The sequence below is a fragment of the Protopterus annectens genome, chromosome 8.part0, assembly GCF_019279795.1.
Source record: "Protopterus annectens isolate FY-2018-M chromosome 8.part0, PAN1.0, whole genome shotgun sequence".
Classification (NCBI taxonomy): domain Eukaryota; kingdom Metazoa; phylum Chordata; order Ceratodontiformes; family Protopteridae; genus Protopterus; species Protopterus annectens.
The window spans coordinates 531,264,681-531,281,751 of NC_056741.1; the positions used below are offsets into that span (position 1 = coordinate 531,264,681).

A 17,071-nucleotide genomic window follows, 5' to 3' on the forward strand; every position below is an offset into this window, starting at 1 on the left:
CAACATCTTTTCAATGTAACTTGCCATTCCTGGTTGGGGAAGATGGTGCACTCATATTTTCATGAAGATTGGGATTCAGGGTTGTAAGTTATGGTGTACATCACACTCTAAATTAATACAGCAAATATGCTGATGCATGTACCTGTAGTGGAGTCAACATAGTGGGCATTACTGCCTGCTTGCTTCACAAAAAAACTCCAGAACTATTTGATGGCCACTGTTGCCAACCTTCATCTCCCTGTTAGTGACGTTGAACAGCGAGGAGGAGGAATAAATGAGCTTGCATGAGATGGGGCTTGATTGCTGCAGGGGAATGGGAGTCAAAAAAAAAAAAGTTTGTCTTGTAGTAAATGCAGTGTTGATGGATCTCTTACAGATTGTTCGTAGTGTCGTACTTTTTTTCATTTGGAATTGATTTTTTCCTTCCTTTCTTTTGCTTTAGGATTTTAAAGAACAGGTGGTTCATCATGTAGCAACAATAGTCCTTATTAGCTTCTCATGGTGTGCTAATTACATCCGTGCTGGTACTCTGATTATGGCTCTACATGATGCTTCAGACTATTTTCTAGAGGTAAGAATGTTGATGTTGGACTGTTGTTGCCGGGTTCATTTCACTACAATGCACATTTTTTAAGTCATCATGTTGTAAATCCTTTCTTCAACCATCTATATGTTCAGAAAGTTCGTCATTTTGTCAGTGAAAGTTGGAGAAAGTTTTTTTTTTTTTATTTGTGTTGAGAAAGTTGGAGAAAGTAATTTTTTTTTTCATGATTTTTGTCAGATTTTTATTAATGCCCTATCCAATCCCTACTTAAACTCACCAATTTGTTCACTGATAGTCACACTGAACAAATCAAATAATTCAATAACATCTGCTAGGAGCTACCATGCTTCTCACATTTCTCTTACAAAGTCATTTCGGGGTCCACAACCCTGTGTTCTTTCCTGAGGGCCCTACATGTGGTGGCATGATAGAGCTGTCCTGTCATCTGTAAGGCAGCAGTTTTTACCTGGTGTCTCTCCGTTAGGAGGTGAAAATGCATAGTCACACTAGTAGCGGACTGTATTTACTCTGTCACCCACACTCGTGCTGCATGGCTACACTCTAAGGTCAGATCTCCACCCTCATTTAGAGGAAGTCTGCCTTTGTGCTGCATCATGCATTGTTCTTCCTCAAAGAGTGAGAGGAGCTGTTATATACATAATATTCTGGCCGCCATACTGGTCTGTTCTGGACTATCTTTTTCCGTTTTTTTTTTTTTTATTAAAACCTTTATTAAATTATCACTTACATCAGCCGAAAAGCAAAACAATCTTATTAGCATTTTTTAATTTACATATTATACATCACGGATTTTTGTTTCCTTCTAATTGCCATCAGTCCAACTTTACATAAATTGCTGAATTTCTGCCTTCCCTTAAACCTCAGTTGTTTTTTTCTGGATTATTCTGCATGCATAATTTCCACAATTTCCATTTATTTTTATGTAATTTGCTCTCTTCCTTTTTCTAAAGATCTCTGTTCTATTTTTATCTTTTTTATAATATTCAGTACTTCATATACAGTTGTTTTAGACTTTTTCATTTCCATTTTTAGGAAGTGCTTTTTTGGCAGCCAACAGAATTAAGGTTAATAAGGCCTTCTTGTGTCTAACTCAGATCATGTCCCCCAGCTCAAAAGAATCGTTTTCTTAGTTACAGCCATTTGCTCACCCAATATTTTCGACAGAGCACTCTAGTGAATTTTTTAAAATCGGCCAAATCATTACACCTCCCAGGTACTTGCGTATTATCACAACCACGCATTCTCGCCAGCACGTTATTTGTGTTATTGAGAAAGGAGCAATTGTTTTTTGCAGTCGATTGGACTCTAGTAAGTAGGATCATTGCAGATACTGCTCAACTGTCCTGGATATTGATTCAGGGTTTAGCTCTGTCCTTAATCCCAAACTGGTGAGCTTTGAAGAGAAGGTGGTAAATTGTACTTAATAAATTATGTCAGTAATTAGCTTTACAGACTTTTTTTTAATTCAGAAAGCAGATATTGGTTTACATTTTTTCAAGTTAATAGTATCAGTATTTTGTGCCCCTGATTACTATCTCTGGATGTGTCCTGGATTGGTTGAGATTAGGGCTGTGGTTCTCAGTTATTGCACTCTGTGATGCACGTATTTTAAAAATCATCATACCAGTTACATTTTTAAATAACCAGCTACATTTTGATGTGTGTGATACCAGCAGTTCCTTTACAGAAAAGGTGTTTAACTTTTGCAGAGAAAATGAAGTTTGTTTAGTTCACCAAAACCAGTTAGTCGGTAAATTGCTACATTATTTAAGAGTGCTTGTTTTTTTTTTTTACTGGTTGCAGCATTTCATGGGTTTTATAACCTCCAGGTAGATCATCACTGACTATAAAAAAGCCAACATTTAACTGACTTGCCCAACAAAACGAACATCTTCATTTTGAGGAATTTCACTATGGAGTAACGCTACAGTAACCATGGCTAAATGGATGATATCCGGGACATCTCACGAATTTGTAGGGTTAAGTGTTAGTAAACTGCAGATAACCACAATTTATGGGACATATTAGAAACAATCGGAGACTGTGCTATACTACTGATATATTTGACTTTATGAGCTAATTAGAAAAGTTCATGGGAAATTCTGTGTTACAGATTGTACTTTGGAACATGGTTGCAATAATACGCAAGTACCCACTCCCAAAACACGTTTCCATTTGCTTCTTTATTCCATATCACAATTCCAAGATTTGCTGTCTACCTGAGGAAAATTCTGTTTGGGTATAAAGCTGCCTGTGCACTTCCAAGCAAAGATCCTAAACCTCATGGACTTTTACATCTTGAGAGGCATACATATATGTCCTCCTGTTGTTCTCCTGCAAGTTGTTTCCCAGTCTCTTTCCAGTCTGTTCTAACCACCTGTAATTGATAAAGTTATCATACAATATTTTATATGCACTACCAATTATCCATTTTTGACAGCAGATTCTGCTTTTAGCTTTAACTAAAAAACTCTACCAGAGCAGGTCTTTCACTTAAGAGAGTACCCTAGCCTTTTCTTTTTGCCTATATTCTGATATGAATCCCTGGTAGGCAAGGCAGCAAGTCAGATATCATTCTGGACTCATCCCCACTGCATTACCTTTCCCTTCCAAGTTATTGTCTCCCAGTATTTTGCTTCCTTTACAAGTTTTCTCTAGTAAATTCCAGACCCCTGTTGTCTGTTTTCTGTACCTCTATTTGCAGTCATCCTTTTTGGTAAAATCTTCCTTTCTCCATTCTCATGTTTGCTTAGTTCTTGGAATGCTTTCTGCTGCTTTATGAATATAATAATGTCCTTCTAGTCCTATGTTGCAGTATTCTTAACCTTTGGGATTCCATGCCTAGGCGACCCAAACGTTCAGCCAGTATACAGAAGACTTTTTTGCTACTGCATGGTACGTGCAACGTTGCACATAGCAAGGCAGGCAACATAGGCCATAAAGGTGCCGTTGGCACGTACCATTCCTCAGAACGTCTCTGCCGCCAGTCCGAATGACAGCTTCTGCCTTTTGTCTGATCGCAGTGTGTTTTCAGATAAGTGCCCAATGTGGGAAATCTCTGTTTTGCTTTGCTGCTGTATATTTTTTGGGTCGTCGTTATCTTGGAAAAGCAAGTGTAGTTGTGAACATCAGATTCCACACACAGTCACAATCTGTATTTGTTTAGCCTATAGTCTGAGCACAATTATAACATCTGAAGTTTTCATTTGATCTTCAACCTGTGGGAATACGGATCCGGTACGGATCTGACTCTGCTGCATTTTTCAGCACTGGATCCAAGCTCCAAGCCTACCCATAATGCCCCCGTTTCCTTCCTTTGCCACGTGTTCAGGCAGCATCATGGTTTGTTAGCTCCAAGTTTCCTGGTAAGTGAAGGTCTTTTTCTGGTCGCCTTCCTTCCTTTGTCACCTTTCCTAACTAATTTTCTCGTTCTATACCCCAACCATTCTTGCTTGTCCAGTGTGAGTTCTCTAATAACCAAAAAAAAAAAAAAAAGTCCCCTTTCTTCTGTTTTTCTTTCCTGTCGTGTGTGTGTGTGTGTGTACGCACGTGCTTGGTTTCCATCTCCCATGGCTGAGACCCTCAAGCCAGGCTTTCGGAAATGCACTGAGTGTGGCTATATGTTCCCCCTTCTGATGGCCACACACTGTGTTGTATATCTGGGAGTATCATACCTGGACACTTCCTGTTCGATCTGCATGGGCTTCAACCACCATGCACTGATCGACAGGAGGAACAAATTTATTTTGAAAGGCCTCCTTCCCCCACCTTTTCCAAGGTTTTTGCTTCTTTTTCCTCAGCCTTGTCTCTGGGACTCAGCTTCCTGCTAAGAAGGCCGGGGATGGGGAAAAGCACCATCACAAGGAGCAGGATAAGCCCAGTAAGTGGTCCCCTGCGCTTCTTTAGCTGAGTCCCTGACCAAATCCTACCTGGTCCCAGCCTGGGTTCCCTTCTGCTCTGGTCACCTTGTTTCTGGCTGGATGTCTCCCAGGTCCGATCTCCTTTATTAGCCTCTCCTCAGCACTTCTCCAGACCCGTATCTTTGCCTTCCTCCATCTGGTACGCACATAGTTTTTCTGAATCTGAGGTGGACAGGATGATGTGGAAATTCATCCAGATAGGAGTCTTGCTTGTCCCCTTCCCCTCCGAGGCTGAGTGTATGCAGTCCACCTTCCTTCCCATTGCTCCTTCTCCAATCCGATCCGCGGCTTCATAGTCTTTGGTCCGAGGCTTCACGGCATTGAGGAGTCGGCGCCTGTGGTACCAGGTACCTCGACGCTGAACATTGCCCTGCGTGTCTTGGCTCCAAGCAGTTTGGAGACATAATCTCTGTGCCAGATCTGAAGGGATGGCATCAGCATTGAGGTTTTCAGAGTTGACTCTTCCACTTGGAGTCTTGGTGCTTGGAGGCTCGGATCTGGCTCCCCGTCGACCCAGAGGGTGACAGATCCGTGACTGCTCCCAGCTTCGGGAATTTGTTCCCCCTCTCATTTTGAAGTGGTGGAGAGGGTTTTCTCTGTTCCCTCGAGACCCTTGACATTATCCTCTGAGTCTGTCCTGGCTCCTTATATTTCTGGTCCGGAAAATGCAATCCTGCCCCCTCAGGGATAGTCTGTTGCCTCTCCACCCCAGGGAGCTCCCTCAGGGAATGGCCAGAAGTTTCTGCCTCCTTCCCAGACCACCCACCTGAGGAACTCCTTCGGAAACATGCCTGCAAAAGAAGGTACTTGGACTCCCTACGAAAGTCCGACCGACTTGGAGGAAGGGGAGGGTCCCCCCAGTCACCCCCAGATGATGTCTCCTTCAGAGACATCATGGAAATCCTACACCAGCGTGGGGGGTGGTTTGTCCAAAAACCCAACCTGGATGAGTCTGTGTTCCTGGAGGCGTTTGGCACAGGACCCTCTACCTCCTGGGTGTCCCCTCTCGCTGTTCCGCTTGTAGACTTGATTTCATCCCAGGCATGGAAGGAGCCTGACCTGGTGGAGCCCATTCCCAACTGCCCTGATAAAATTCTAAGAGCCCCTTTGGACAGACAGCATTGGTCTAAGGGATCCCCAGTTGATGCCATGGTGGTTGCGGTGGCCACCAAGAAAGTGCTCGCTCAGGAGAACTCTGTCCATCCGCCAGACCAAGAGTCCCGGGCCATTTACCATTTCAAGAAGCGGGCTTATGCTTCAGCCACATTTGCCTTGCATGCACTGAACTATGTGGCACATCATCAGACTACAGTTGTGATGTTCCTGTCACACTACATGAAGGTGCCTGTAGGGCAGCCGGAACAAGCATTGACAACAGGCTTCATCAGCTTTGGGCATTCCTAGAGCCCTTCATGGTGTCATTTATAAATGCCCTTTATGATGGTTCCACCCGTTTTGGTAAGACCATTCGAGACACAAGACCAGAGTGAGAAAGATGGGAAGACCTTGTCTGCTGTCAGGATTCAGTTCTCACCCTCTCAAAGGTCCTTTTCCTCAGAGCTTTCCCCACAACGCTCAGGACTCACCTTCCCCCAGAGGCAGAGGGGGGTATGACAAATGCCTTCCTCGTGGCAGAGGGGGCCCAAGGAACCAGGGGTCCCAGGATTCCTTCTTGGACAGACCCTCACAGCAACCCTGAAGGGTTGCTGACTGCTAGTCTCTGGAGGCAGTCGGGGGACGTCTCTCTCTGCACCCAACAGCCTGGGAGTCCATCAAAGACTATCATTGGGTGTTGCAGATTATAAGTTCATAGGTAGGTACTAGGCTATCTGCCCGAAGGTATTTATAAGCCTAGCCAGAATGCGGTGGCTTTCGCTGCCCCCTTAGATTAGTTCCCTGTGCCTCTGTCCAGCAGAGCCACTGAAGTGATCACCGGGGTAAACTTTGTTTCCTATCCACTCGTCAAAGTTTCTCTTGAAGAGTGTTAGCGAGGAGCTCTGCCTAATGTAAACTGGAATCTTTTCAAAGCATGGGAAGTCTCTGGGACAGGAATCTATCCCTCCAGCACGTCCTATTTATTGTTGTGGGGAGGTTTAGATCCCTAGACAGTGTGCCTCGAGTGGATATGGTTTTTAGGTGGAGCATGTCCATCAATTCTGGGTTGGAACATGGCTTTATATGTCAGGCAGAGATCACCTCCGAGTAGGCGGTATGCAACCGAGTACAGCTGGAATTTCTTCAGTCGAGCTACATAGGGCATCTCTTTGAGGCCAGTGATCCTCTTGGTGAGGTACTTCTATAGTCTTTCCAGCTGTTGCAGGTGTCTTGTAAGGTACATCCCAAGTGGGGCGTTTTACTCTCTGATGGGTCTGATGAGTGATAAGTAGAGAGGCAGAATGACCTCTCTTGATCTGGATGAGAACCCTTTTGTGATTAGGTGGGCCACATAGAAGGATTTTCTAACCACTTTGGCAATGTGATTATCAAAGGAGAGATTACTATATCTACTTGGGTCCCCAGATCCCTTATTATGTCTTCTGTATTTAGGGGACTACCACATATGTGATAGTTTGTGGGTGCTTTGTTTTTTCCAAAGGGAATGACTATGCACTTTTTGGCATTTAGCTTGAGGCCATGATTTTGACACCAGGTATCCATCTCGGTGAGACCCTTTTGGAGGATGTCTGTCGGCAGGAGAGTCAATTTATAGCCCCTAGTTTGCAGTTGTCTGCAAACTTGGTCAGCCATAGTCCTCCTGTGCTTGCCTCTACCTCTGAGAAGTATATGCCGAACAAGAGGGGTCCTAGGACTGAGCCCTAGTGAATGCCACTTGTAACCAGTTTAGAGTCGGACCTAGCTCCGCAACTCTCACCATGTGGGTTCTGTCTGTGAGCCAGTTGGTAACCCATCTTGTGACATAAGGGTTTATGTTCAGGCTGGTGAGCTTGTCTATAATACCAGAATGGAGAATGATGTCAAAGGCCTTTGCAAGGTCTAGGTAGGCTGTGTGCCACCTTTCCCTCGTCTATAGCCTTGGTAACTGTCTTAAATAAGTCCACCAGGTTTAGGAGGCATGATCTGCTGTTAACAAAGCCGAACTGGGTAGGGTCCAGTGTTTGTAGGTTCCCAGTGTGTCTGTTAATGAGTTCCATGATGATGCGCTCCATAGCCTTGCAGACCAAGCTAGTCAGGCTTATAGGGTGATAGTTCCTGGGGTCTGTTGTGGCTCCACCTTTGTGGAGCGGAATAACCATTGCTGTGTGCCACTCTATGGGTACGTAGCCTGTGGAGAGGCTGAGTTTGAACAGTGTGTTTAGGTGAGAGGTTAGTTCATCTTTGAGCTTGTGTAGGATGCAGCTTGTGACACTGTCCATTCCCATTGATGCTGCGTTTTTGGCTTTGGAGAGGGCTGTTTTAACCAGTGTGTGATTTCAGGGGCTCTACATTCTTCTGGTATGGTTATGGGCCCTTTTGGGAGTGTGAGGTGGGTGAAGTTTGCACTGAAGCTGTCTGCCAGGATGTTGGCGATATCGGTCAGTTAAGTGTATTTTGTGCCGTTCTGCCCTAACTCCGAGCAGATCTGAGCATTGCCACTTAGATTCTTGACATAGCTAAAGAATGCCTTGTGGCTATCTTTGGAGTCCTCGAGAATTTTTTCTTTCGAAGCTTGCCTTGGATGATTTTATGAGGGATCGTAGTTTCTTGCTGATACTGATCAGGGATGTCTTCCCTTCTTGGGATTTTACTCTCTTCTGTTCTAGTTTCCTCCTATTGTATAGCTTGTTTATGGCAGGGGTTCACCAGACTGGTTTCCTTTTTCTTGGAGGAGTGAGTCTTGGTTTTGCTTGGGTGTAAGCACGATCCATGCATTCTTTTAGGTGCCCGTAGAATGCATTAGTAAAGGATTTTGCAGCTTGGACAGCGTTATCCTTTAGCATGGGGGCTTTGAAACTTTCCACCTCAGTCTTGAGTAATGTGAAGTCTGCTTTTGAAAAGTTTTTTTTCGATGGTTTCCTTGTCTGGGGGTGGAGGCGGAATGTCGATATCCAGAGTGATTGTTTAGGGTCAGATCTAACCAGCGAGGGGTTGACCTCTGTTGTGGAACACCAGTTGCCCATGTTGGTGATGACCAGGTCCAGTATGTTGCCACCTCTGGTGGGAGTGTTGACCATTTGATCCAGGGCGTTTGAGTTTATAAATTCTAGGAAATGTTGGGCAAGGGAGTTAGTACTTGTAGTTCTCCCAGTTAATGTTTGGGTAAAATCACCCAATAGCAGGGTGTTTGGTAGGACCTTTGTTTCCCAGTGTTTCCAGAAATGTGGAATGGAGGTCCTGGGACATGGTGGGTGATCTGTAGCAAGCTACAAATTGAATTGCAGTTTTGCCCGTTGTTAGTTGCACGTGGACTATCTCTGAAGCATCGTGCTGTGCCACTAACCTGGAGGAGTGGGTATCCTTGATGAATCTGGATACGCCCCCACCTTTTGTATTTCGGTCTTGGTTCTGTGGCCGAAATGTATGGTATGAGTTGTAGCCTGGTAGTGCTGGGGGTGCTCTCTGGAGCCTTAAACCAGGTTTCTGTTACTGCACATATATCTATTTTCTCCATACTGAGGGGTGCCTCGAGTGCGTGCATTTTGAGGTTTAGACTTCTGGCATTGAGTAGCATCACCCTCAGTTTTTTGTTACTTGTATTTACGGCAGTGGGTTTGTCCTTTGAGCCCTGCCTAAAAAAGGCACTATGTGGGTGGCAAGAGCCTTGGCCAGTATTCAAAAGCCTAAGGGTGCCAGGTGCAAGCCGGCTCTAGCGAAGCAGCATGGCTTGTCAAGCATGTCATCCCAGGTGGACAGACACTGGATCCCCCTTGAATGACACCAGAAACTTAGCCAATTGTTGAAATTGATAATTTTTTCTCTATACCGTGGTATCATTCTTGGTGAGGGCAGGATGCTACTCGGGGTCAGGGTCATACCAGCCTGGGCTACGTGAACAGAGAGCTCTTCCATGTGTCTCCATGTAGTCCAGGGAGGTACAGCTCAGGTCATTCACACCAACATGGACAAATGACATAGTTGTATTTGTACTTGTTCTGGAGTGATCGGAGTGCTTGTGTTGTGTGGCGGATCCTGGCACCCAACAGGCAGCTAACAGTAACCTTTTTATTCAGCCTAGTGAGTGGGATGTTAGTGTGCCTGACTATAGAGTCACCCATTACTAGTGTGTTGGGTATGTTATTTTGCCTTAAGGGCTGTAATTGCGTGGCACACTGGTTTTGGAGAAGTATGTGTTTCATGGTTTGTGCTGGGGGGGGGGTGGAGGTTGCTTGGATGTCTGCTTTAGAGGTCTCTGCTTTTGCAGATTTTTATTTAGAACCTCCGAGTATGTTTTTGTGTATTTATCTGTTAGATTATGTAGATTATATCCAGAGGAAATTCAGTTCCCTTCCTTCAACCCCCAGTCTGAATCAAACACCTCCTGGATGTTTCACCTGTGCAACGGGAGGAGGCAGCAGTAGAAATTTCCAAGCTGCTTGAAAAACGAGTCATCCAGTCCATCCCCCAGACCAATCTGGATCAGGCATCTACTCCAGGTTCTTTTTGGTGCCAAAGAAGATGGGAGGACTTGAGGCCCATCCTAGATCTTTCAACCCTAAACCTGTCAGTTGCCAAGATAAAATGCCGGATGGTCACTCCCCAATACATTCTGCCCTTTCTACAGCGAAACATCTGGATGTGCTTGGTGGACCTCCAAGACGAGTACTACCACATCAAAATGGACAGCGGCTCTCAGAGATTTCCTCACTTCCGGCTGGGAGCCAGTCATTATCAGTTCAGATTGGTCCCCTTTGGTCTCACTGCTGCCCCCAAGGTGTTCACCAAAGTGATGGCAGTAGTGGTGGCTCACCTGCAGCTGCAGGGGTTCCAGGTCTTCCCCTACCTGGACAATTGGCTCCTTTCTGCTCCCTCCAGGCATCAACTCTTTCAAGCCTGAGATTTCCTTCTCCAGACCGCTCACCAGCTAGGCATAACCATAAATCTCAAGTCCCAGATGGATCCAGTTCAAGTTCTTGACTTCATTGTGGCTCTGTTAGATACCATTCAGAGCAAGATTTTTCTAACTCCAGACAGACTTCAGTCCTTCAGCATGTGTTGTACATTGTTCAAACTGTATACTCTTGTGGAGCTGGTTCTTCAGCCATTGGGGTCCATGGCAGCCACAGTCACCCTGTTCCCCACGGCTCATCTGCATATGATGATTCTCCAATGGACCCTAGCAGTCCACTGGTCTTTGCTAGACCTACCGTTCTCATCCAATTCATTTATCTCTGGCTTGCAGGGATTTGCTTTTCTGGTGGCTTCAATCCCTGGAGCTTCTTCTAGGTCATCTGTTTATCCTTCCCATCCCGATGACCACAGTGACCACTGACACTTCTCTTCTTGGGTGGGTGGGGACATTGCATGGGAAGGACAGTCCATGGAACTGGGTCTTCCCTGGAGACCTATCTGCATATCAATGTCCTGGAGATGAGGGTGGTGATGTTGGCATTGCAAGCTCTTCATGAGCATCTTTCCCAAGGGCCGATTGCCATCCAGACAGACAATATGTCTATAGTCTGGTACATCGTCAAACGGGGAAACAAGTCTTATCACCTTTGTCGCAAAGCCGTGAGATTGTGAGAATGGGCAATCTCCTCCGGCCTTTTTCTGGTGACAATGCACATTCTGGGAGGTCCAGTATTCTGGCGGACAGGCTCAGCAGGTGTATTCTGATGCCTTATGAATAGTCTCTGAATCCTTCAATAGCGGAGCAGATATTTCTAAAGTGGGGTTGGCCTTGCTGCGATCTCATTGCCTCTCATTCCAACTCGAAGTGGAGCGAGTTTTTTTCTCTGAATGCCCCTCTGGAGGAGTCCCCCAGAGCTGCTGTAGTTCATGCTTGGCCCTCCGGTCTTCTGTATGCTTATCCTCCACTCCCTTTGATCCCAAAATTCATTCAGAAAGCTCGACGGCTGGGTAGCTTAGTGATCCTCTTTGGCCCCTTCTGGCCTCACCAAGTTTGTTTCCCCACTCTGTGGTCTTATGCAGTGTATCCTCCTCTGACATTAGACCCAGTTCCGGATCTGATCATGCATCCCTTAGGGATTCCACATCCAAATCTGGTCACTTTGAAGCTTACAGCTTAGCTGCTCCAGTTCCAGTGATAGCTAGAACTCCCGGGCTGTCTTCTCCTGTTAAGAGTTTGGTAGTGGCTCACAAATCATTCACTAGGAAGGTTTATTCCAATAAGTGGAAAGTTTCTTGATGTGGGCTTCTCAGCATGATTTAGGCCCCTTTACTGTTCCACTTCCCACCATTTTGGAGTTTCTGGCAGATATTTTTGGTTAGGGTGCTAGCTTTTCTACGGTAAAGGTACAATTGCCAGCTATCTCCAATTTTCATATAGGAGACAATGTGGCTTGCTTGGCTTCTTCCAAGCTTTGTAAAGCCTTTTTGAAAGGTATCTTTTTACTTAGGCCTCCAGTTAAGGACCCTACACCCCCTTTGGGATCTTACCCTAGTCCTACAACCCTTTGTTTCTTCCCCCTTTGAACTAGCAGCTACAGTGGATTTGCAGTTTCTGTCTTGGAAGATGGCTTTTCTGGTCGCCATTACTTCAGCTAAAGGGGTATCTGAGATCCAGGCCTTATCTGTCAAGCCCCCTTATATGGTGTTTCATAAAGACAAGGTCTCCTTACAGATAAACCCTTCATTTCTTCTGAAAGTGGCTTCAGAATCTAATATTAACCAGATCATCAGTCTCCCTGTTTTCTTTCCAAGCGTCCAGAATAGGGGAAGAGTGTAAGTTGTATTTGCTTGATGTTCATAGGCAACTGCATTTGTTTGCATAGAAGAAAAAGTTTTTGTAAGTCTGATCAGCTTTTTGTTTTCTCCTCTAAGTCTTTCTTAGGAAAACCTGTTTCTAAACTAATGATTGCTCATTGGATCTCTGTGTATAGCCTTGGCCTATAAAGCCAAAAGATTGTCTCCATCAGGTCATGTCGGGGCACATTTTACCAGATCTGTGGCTTTCAGCTGCGCTTTGGTCTAGTTTTTCTTCAGATGACATTTGCTCTGCAGCTACTTGGGCATCATCATCACACGTTTATTTTGCATTATAAATTAGATCTCCTGTCCAGAGGCAGGGCATCCTTTGGCTTCGCCATGTTCCGGAACATCCTTCCATGAGGACCTGCCAGGGTGTTTTGGTAGATGGGGACTCTTGTCTCACAGGTTGAAGATCAAATGAAAACAACTTCAGATAAAAAAGTTATGTACTCACCATAAAGTTCTATCCAAGTTTGTTGCCTTTCATTTGTTTTCAACCATCCCTTCCTCCTTCCCCCTGCTTTACATGGGCTGTGTTGTGGACTGGATGGAAGAGACGTAGTCTTTACTCTGGTGAGCCTTTGTCATCTTTTTGGTGCTTATGGGTACTAATGCCAGAGTGCTAGGCACATGGTTAGGTTGTAGTGCTACTGTTTGCAGCAAACTCGATCTGAGGGGAGGAGGAAGACAGGGGCATTATGGGTAGGGGAGAAGCTTGAATCCAATGCTGGAAAATGCAGCCAAGTCAGATTTGTACCAGATCTGAGGATCAAATGAAAAGCGACAACTCAGTTGGAACGTTATGGTGAGTACGTAACTTTTTTTTTTTTGGGTGTGTGATTTGCCAGGCATTCATCCTAAAGACCCTTCGTAGTCTCTTGTCAGCCTTGAACATGTATCTCAAGAACCAATGTCTGAAACACCGAAGAAGGCCAGAAAGGTCAGGCCAAAATCTTCAGCTGCACCTCTGGATTCGTATGTTCCTCTCGAGGCTAGTGAAGACCTGGAGGCCCATTCGATCTCTACTTCCCAACCTGCAGCAGGTACTATTTCCGAAGCCATTAGAGAGGGCACCACTAACACATCTGCAGAGGCAATGCAGATGTCCGTTCAGGGCAATAAGAGGAAATCATGGCCCACTATCTCAGACGTCTCGAGCAGTGTTCCTCTAGCTCCTCCAGCTTCCCCCATCTCTAGCAATTCCTTTGCTTGACACAGAGCCTAGTTGTACATCAGCTATTTCTTCCCAAATTAGGGTGGATCTTCTAGTAAAAAAAAAAAAAAAAAGTTTCTCCTCCCCAGGTTCCTTCTCTTGATTGGCAGGCCTTCTCACAGGGAATTTTGAATGCCTTTAAAACCATCCTCAAGCCTACCATCCATCTCTGTCCCTTCTTCCACTCCCAGATCATCAGTGGAGGACGGCAAGCCTCTGGTGAAGAATGATGATGATTCCTCTTCATCTGATGAATCCTTGATCTGCACTTCCGAAATATTCTCCCCTGGGTCATGCTTCCCCTGAATTAGATTCGAACAGTAGTGGTTCTCCTGAGGAAGATTTGTCCTTTGGAGAAACTATTTCCAGCATGAGAAATCATTTCAAATAGGAAAGTAGTCAAGTATCTGAAATTAAACAAAATTAAACAGGGATACTACAACCTGTTGCAAATGAATTTTCCTTCTCCCCGTGCCATTTCTCCTGTTTTCCTTGCGTTTCTCTCAGTGTCTAAGACTCCAGATTCTCAGCCTCAAGCCCCCTAAAAGGTCTGACAGATTCTGTAAGGTCCCCGAGGACAGTAAGTTCCTTTTCAGTTGTCCTGCAGACAAACTGTCCAAATTGCTTCCCTATACCAGTTTTCTCCCTTCAGACAAGGATAGTAAATAAGGTTAGGGAAGAAGGTGTATGCCTCCTCTACAGTGGCTTTCAGAGCTATTAACTATCAGATCCACATTTCAAAATATATCTTGACCTTGCTTTCTGAAGCTTCTAACCTAGTGTCAGACATTCCTGATGCTCCAGCCAAGGTGCAGCTTGCATCGCTACTGTCCACCGCAGCTCTTAATGCAGTTATGATGCAGCTTGAGGTATCAGCAAGGTCGCAGGTTCAGGTTCTGTACTCGTGGCTATGACTGCAGCCTTTGGCTGAAGATATGAAGGCTAAAGTTATGGTTGCATGTCTGGACAATGATGCCTATTTTGGTGCTGAAGCTGCAGCCCTGTTCAACTCCCTGCATGACAAAGGAAAGGAGCTTAAGGAACTGAAACACCTCTGTGTGTCCCCAGTCCCTAAATACCACAGAATTACCCTTTCAAGACAATTTGTCAGAAGGAAGCAGTGCAGTTCCACTCCTTCCCATGAGAAAGGAGCTCACAGACAGGGATCTTCTAGATGCCAGCAAACGTCTGGCCAAAAGCCCACTTTTCAGGACAGGCCAGGTAGTCTGTGACTACCTAGCAAGCTTCTCAAACATCCCCCTTTCCCAACACCTATCTTTTTCTTCTTCCTTCTTGAACAAGTATCTCCACCAACCAGTGAGTCCTGTCTATTATCCAAAAAGGTATTACATGGTGTGGAAGTCTGTCCTTCCCTTCATGGGCATTCCACAACCCCACACCCCCGGACTAGATTAATCTGCTCCCATAAATCCTGCAGGACTTGCTAAATCAAGGAACTATTCAATAAGTTCCACCTCTAGAAAAGAGGGTTTTACTCACAAATGTTCCTAATTCCCAGAAAAGAGGGTCCTGGGAGACCAATTTTAGACCTCTTGCACCTCAACCGTTTCCTCAAAGTGCCAGGTTTTTGTATGCTTTCCCTGCAAACACTCTTACCTGTCCTGTTCCCCCAGGCCTTTTTAGCCACTCTGGACATCAAGGATGCATACTTCCATATCCCCATTCATCCACAGTACTGGAAGTTTACACTTTTCTGTTGCTTCATGTCATTTTCAGTTCTGTTGTTTGCCCTTTGGATTCTATGGCACCAAGGGTATTCACAAAATGCTTGGCTCCTGTCATTGCCTTCTGCAGGCTGTAAGGAATACTGATCTACCCTTACTTGGACAACCTGCTAATTCAAGCAGCCCACCCAGACACACTAAAAGAAAACCTAGCCTTCACTATTTTCCTGCTTCAAGGCCTGGGGTCCACCATAAATTCCAGAAAGTCCCCAATCAATCCTTCCCAGGATCAAATTTTCCTAGAATGCAGGCTAAACAGATCTGATGATGGCTTTCATCCCTCCTCAAAAAGTGGAAAAACTGCTCAGCTACTTCCACAACCCTACTCCCCTTAACCTCCATGTCTGCCAAGGTGTACTTGTGCATACTAGGGGTTATGGCATCACTAATTCCCATGCTACCCCAAGCCCAGACCTCACGTGGAAAATAGTGTTTTTTAAAAACACTTTGGAGCCAGCATGCCCATCCCCTGGAATTTTTACTCCCAGTTCTCCCTTGCATAAAGAGAAATTCAATGATGTGTTCAACAGGTTCAACTGAATCCAGGGCTCCCTTTTCAACAGCCAACCCCAGTTCAGGACCGCTACACAGTTGCCTCATACTTGGGGTGTGGAACAACTTTCAGTCGACTAAAAATCCAGGGTCTTTGGTCTCCTATCAAGAAGCAACATGTCAGTGTAAAAGAAATGAGGGCTTGGATCCTGGCCCTTAGCCTTCCAGGACCCCTGAAGATATTCATAGACAGCACTACAGTTCTTCGGTATGTGAACAAACAGGGGGGCACCAAGTCTTATCTGCTCTCAAGTTAGCTCTTCAAGCTTGGGAGATTGCCCCTTATTTTCATAGGTTGATAGGATGGTACTAGTTTATGGGCCCGGAGGCCCTTATAAGCCTAGCTAAGAATTTTGCCCATATTCCCGTAAAGTCAGCACCTGAGTCCCCTGTCCAGCAGGGGCACAGGTGGGATCCTACGGGTATATTTTTTGTTTCCCATCCAATCGTCCAGGTTCCTCTTAAAGATAGCTAGAGAGGTACTCTTCTTGACATGAAGAGGGAGTCTATTGTTACAGATGGAGTCTTTGGGATGCAAAATCTATCCCGCCAACAAGTTCTATTAATGTCACAGACCAGGTTAAGGCCTTGCATGCGGGTTGCATGAATGGAGTTTAACTTACGGCTATGCAGCAACTCCAGCAAGGCTGGGTCTGAAATGGTCTTGTATGCCAGACACAGGTCATTTCTGAACAGTATGTATGAGACTGATTAGAAGGACAGGGCTTTTAACCTATATGTATAGAATAGGTGTTTGAGACCCTGGATTTTCCTGGTCAGGAACCTCTGTGATGTTCTTCGTGTTTCACTGTTGCAGTCATCACATTTGGGTTATCTGCTTGCAGAAGCCCTCAGTCGGCCTGATTAACAAAGTCTTGGGTCCTGCGTCGGTTGCTGTCTCTTCTTCCATGTCGTCAGGTAGTCAGGGGTATAAAACATGCAGCTGACGCCATTACATCGGTCTTTCTTGCCGTGTGGTGCCCGAAGTAGAAACAGTTCGCAAGTGTCGGTCGGCCAACTCCTGAAATTTTCGTTTTCGAGTTTCAGAACCGAAGTCTTCAACTAAAGCTAAGTACTCCGTTGGGGAAAATTTTTCATGCTCTAAACAGATGTCAGTAAAAGTAAATAATTGCATTTCTTGTGGAAAGCAAATACCTCAAAGATTTTCATTCATACTGTATTCCTTGCCTAGGCCCTGACCATGACGTAC

At 45.2% G+C, this 17,071-nt stretch overlaps 1 protein-coding gene across 1 annotated transcript in view; it reads left to right on the forward strand.

The window, feature by feature from the left end:
• The window catches only part of CERS2 (ceramide synthase 2), a 1,576,758-nt gene that overhangs the window by 1,362,574 nt on the left and 197,113 nt on the right, over positions 1-17,071 (forward strand). Inside the window, exon 9 of the mRNA XM_044080039.1 lies at positions 443-571. Within this exon, the coding sequence (XP_043935974.1) occupies positions 443-571 (129 nt within the window). The remainder of the gene's footprint in view (positions 1-442; positions 572-17,071) is intronic.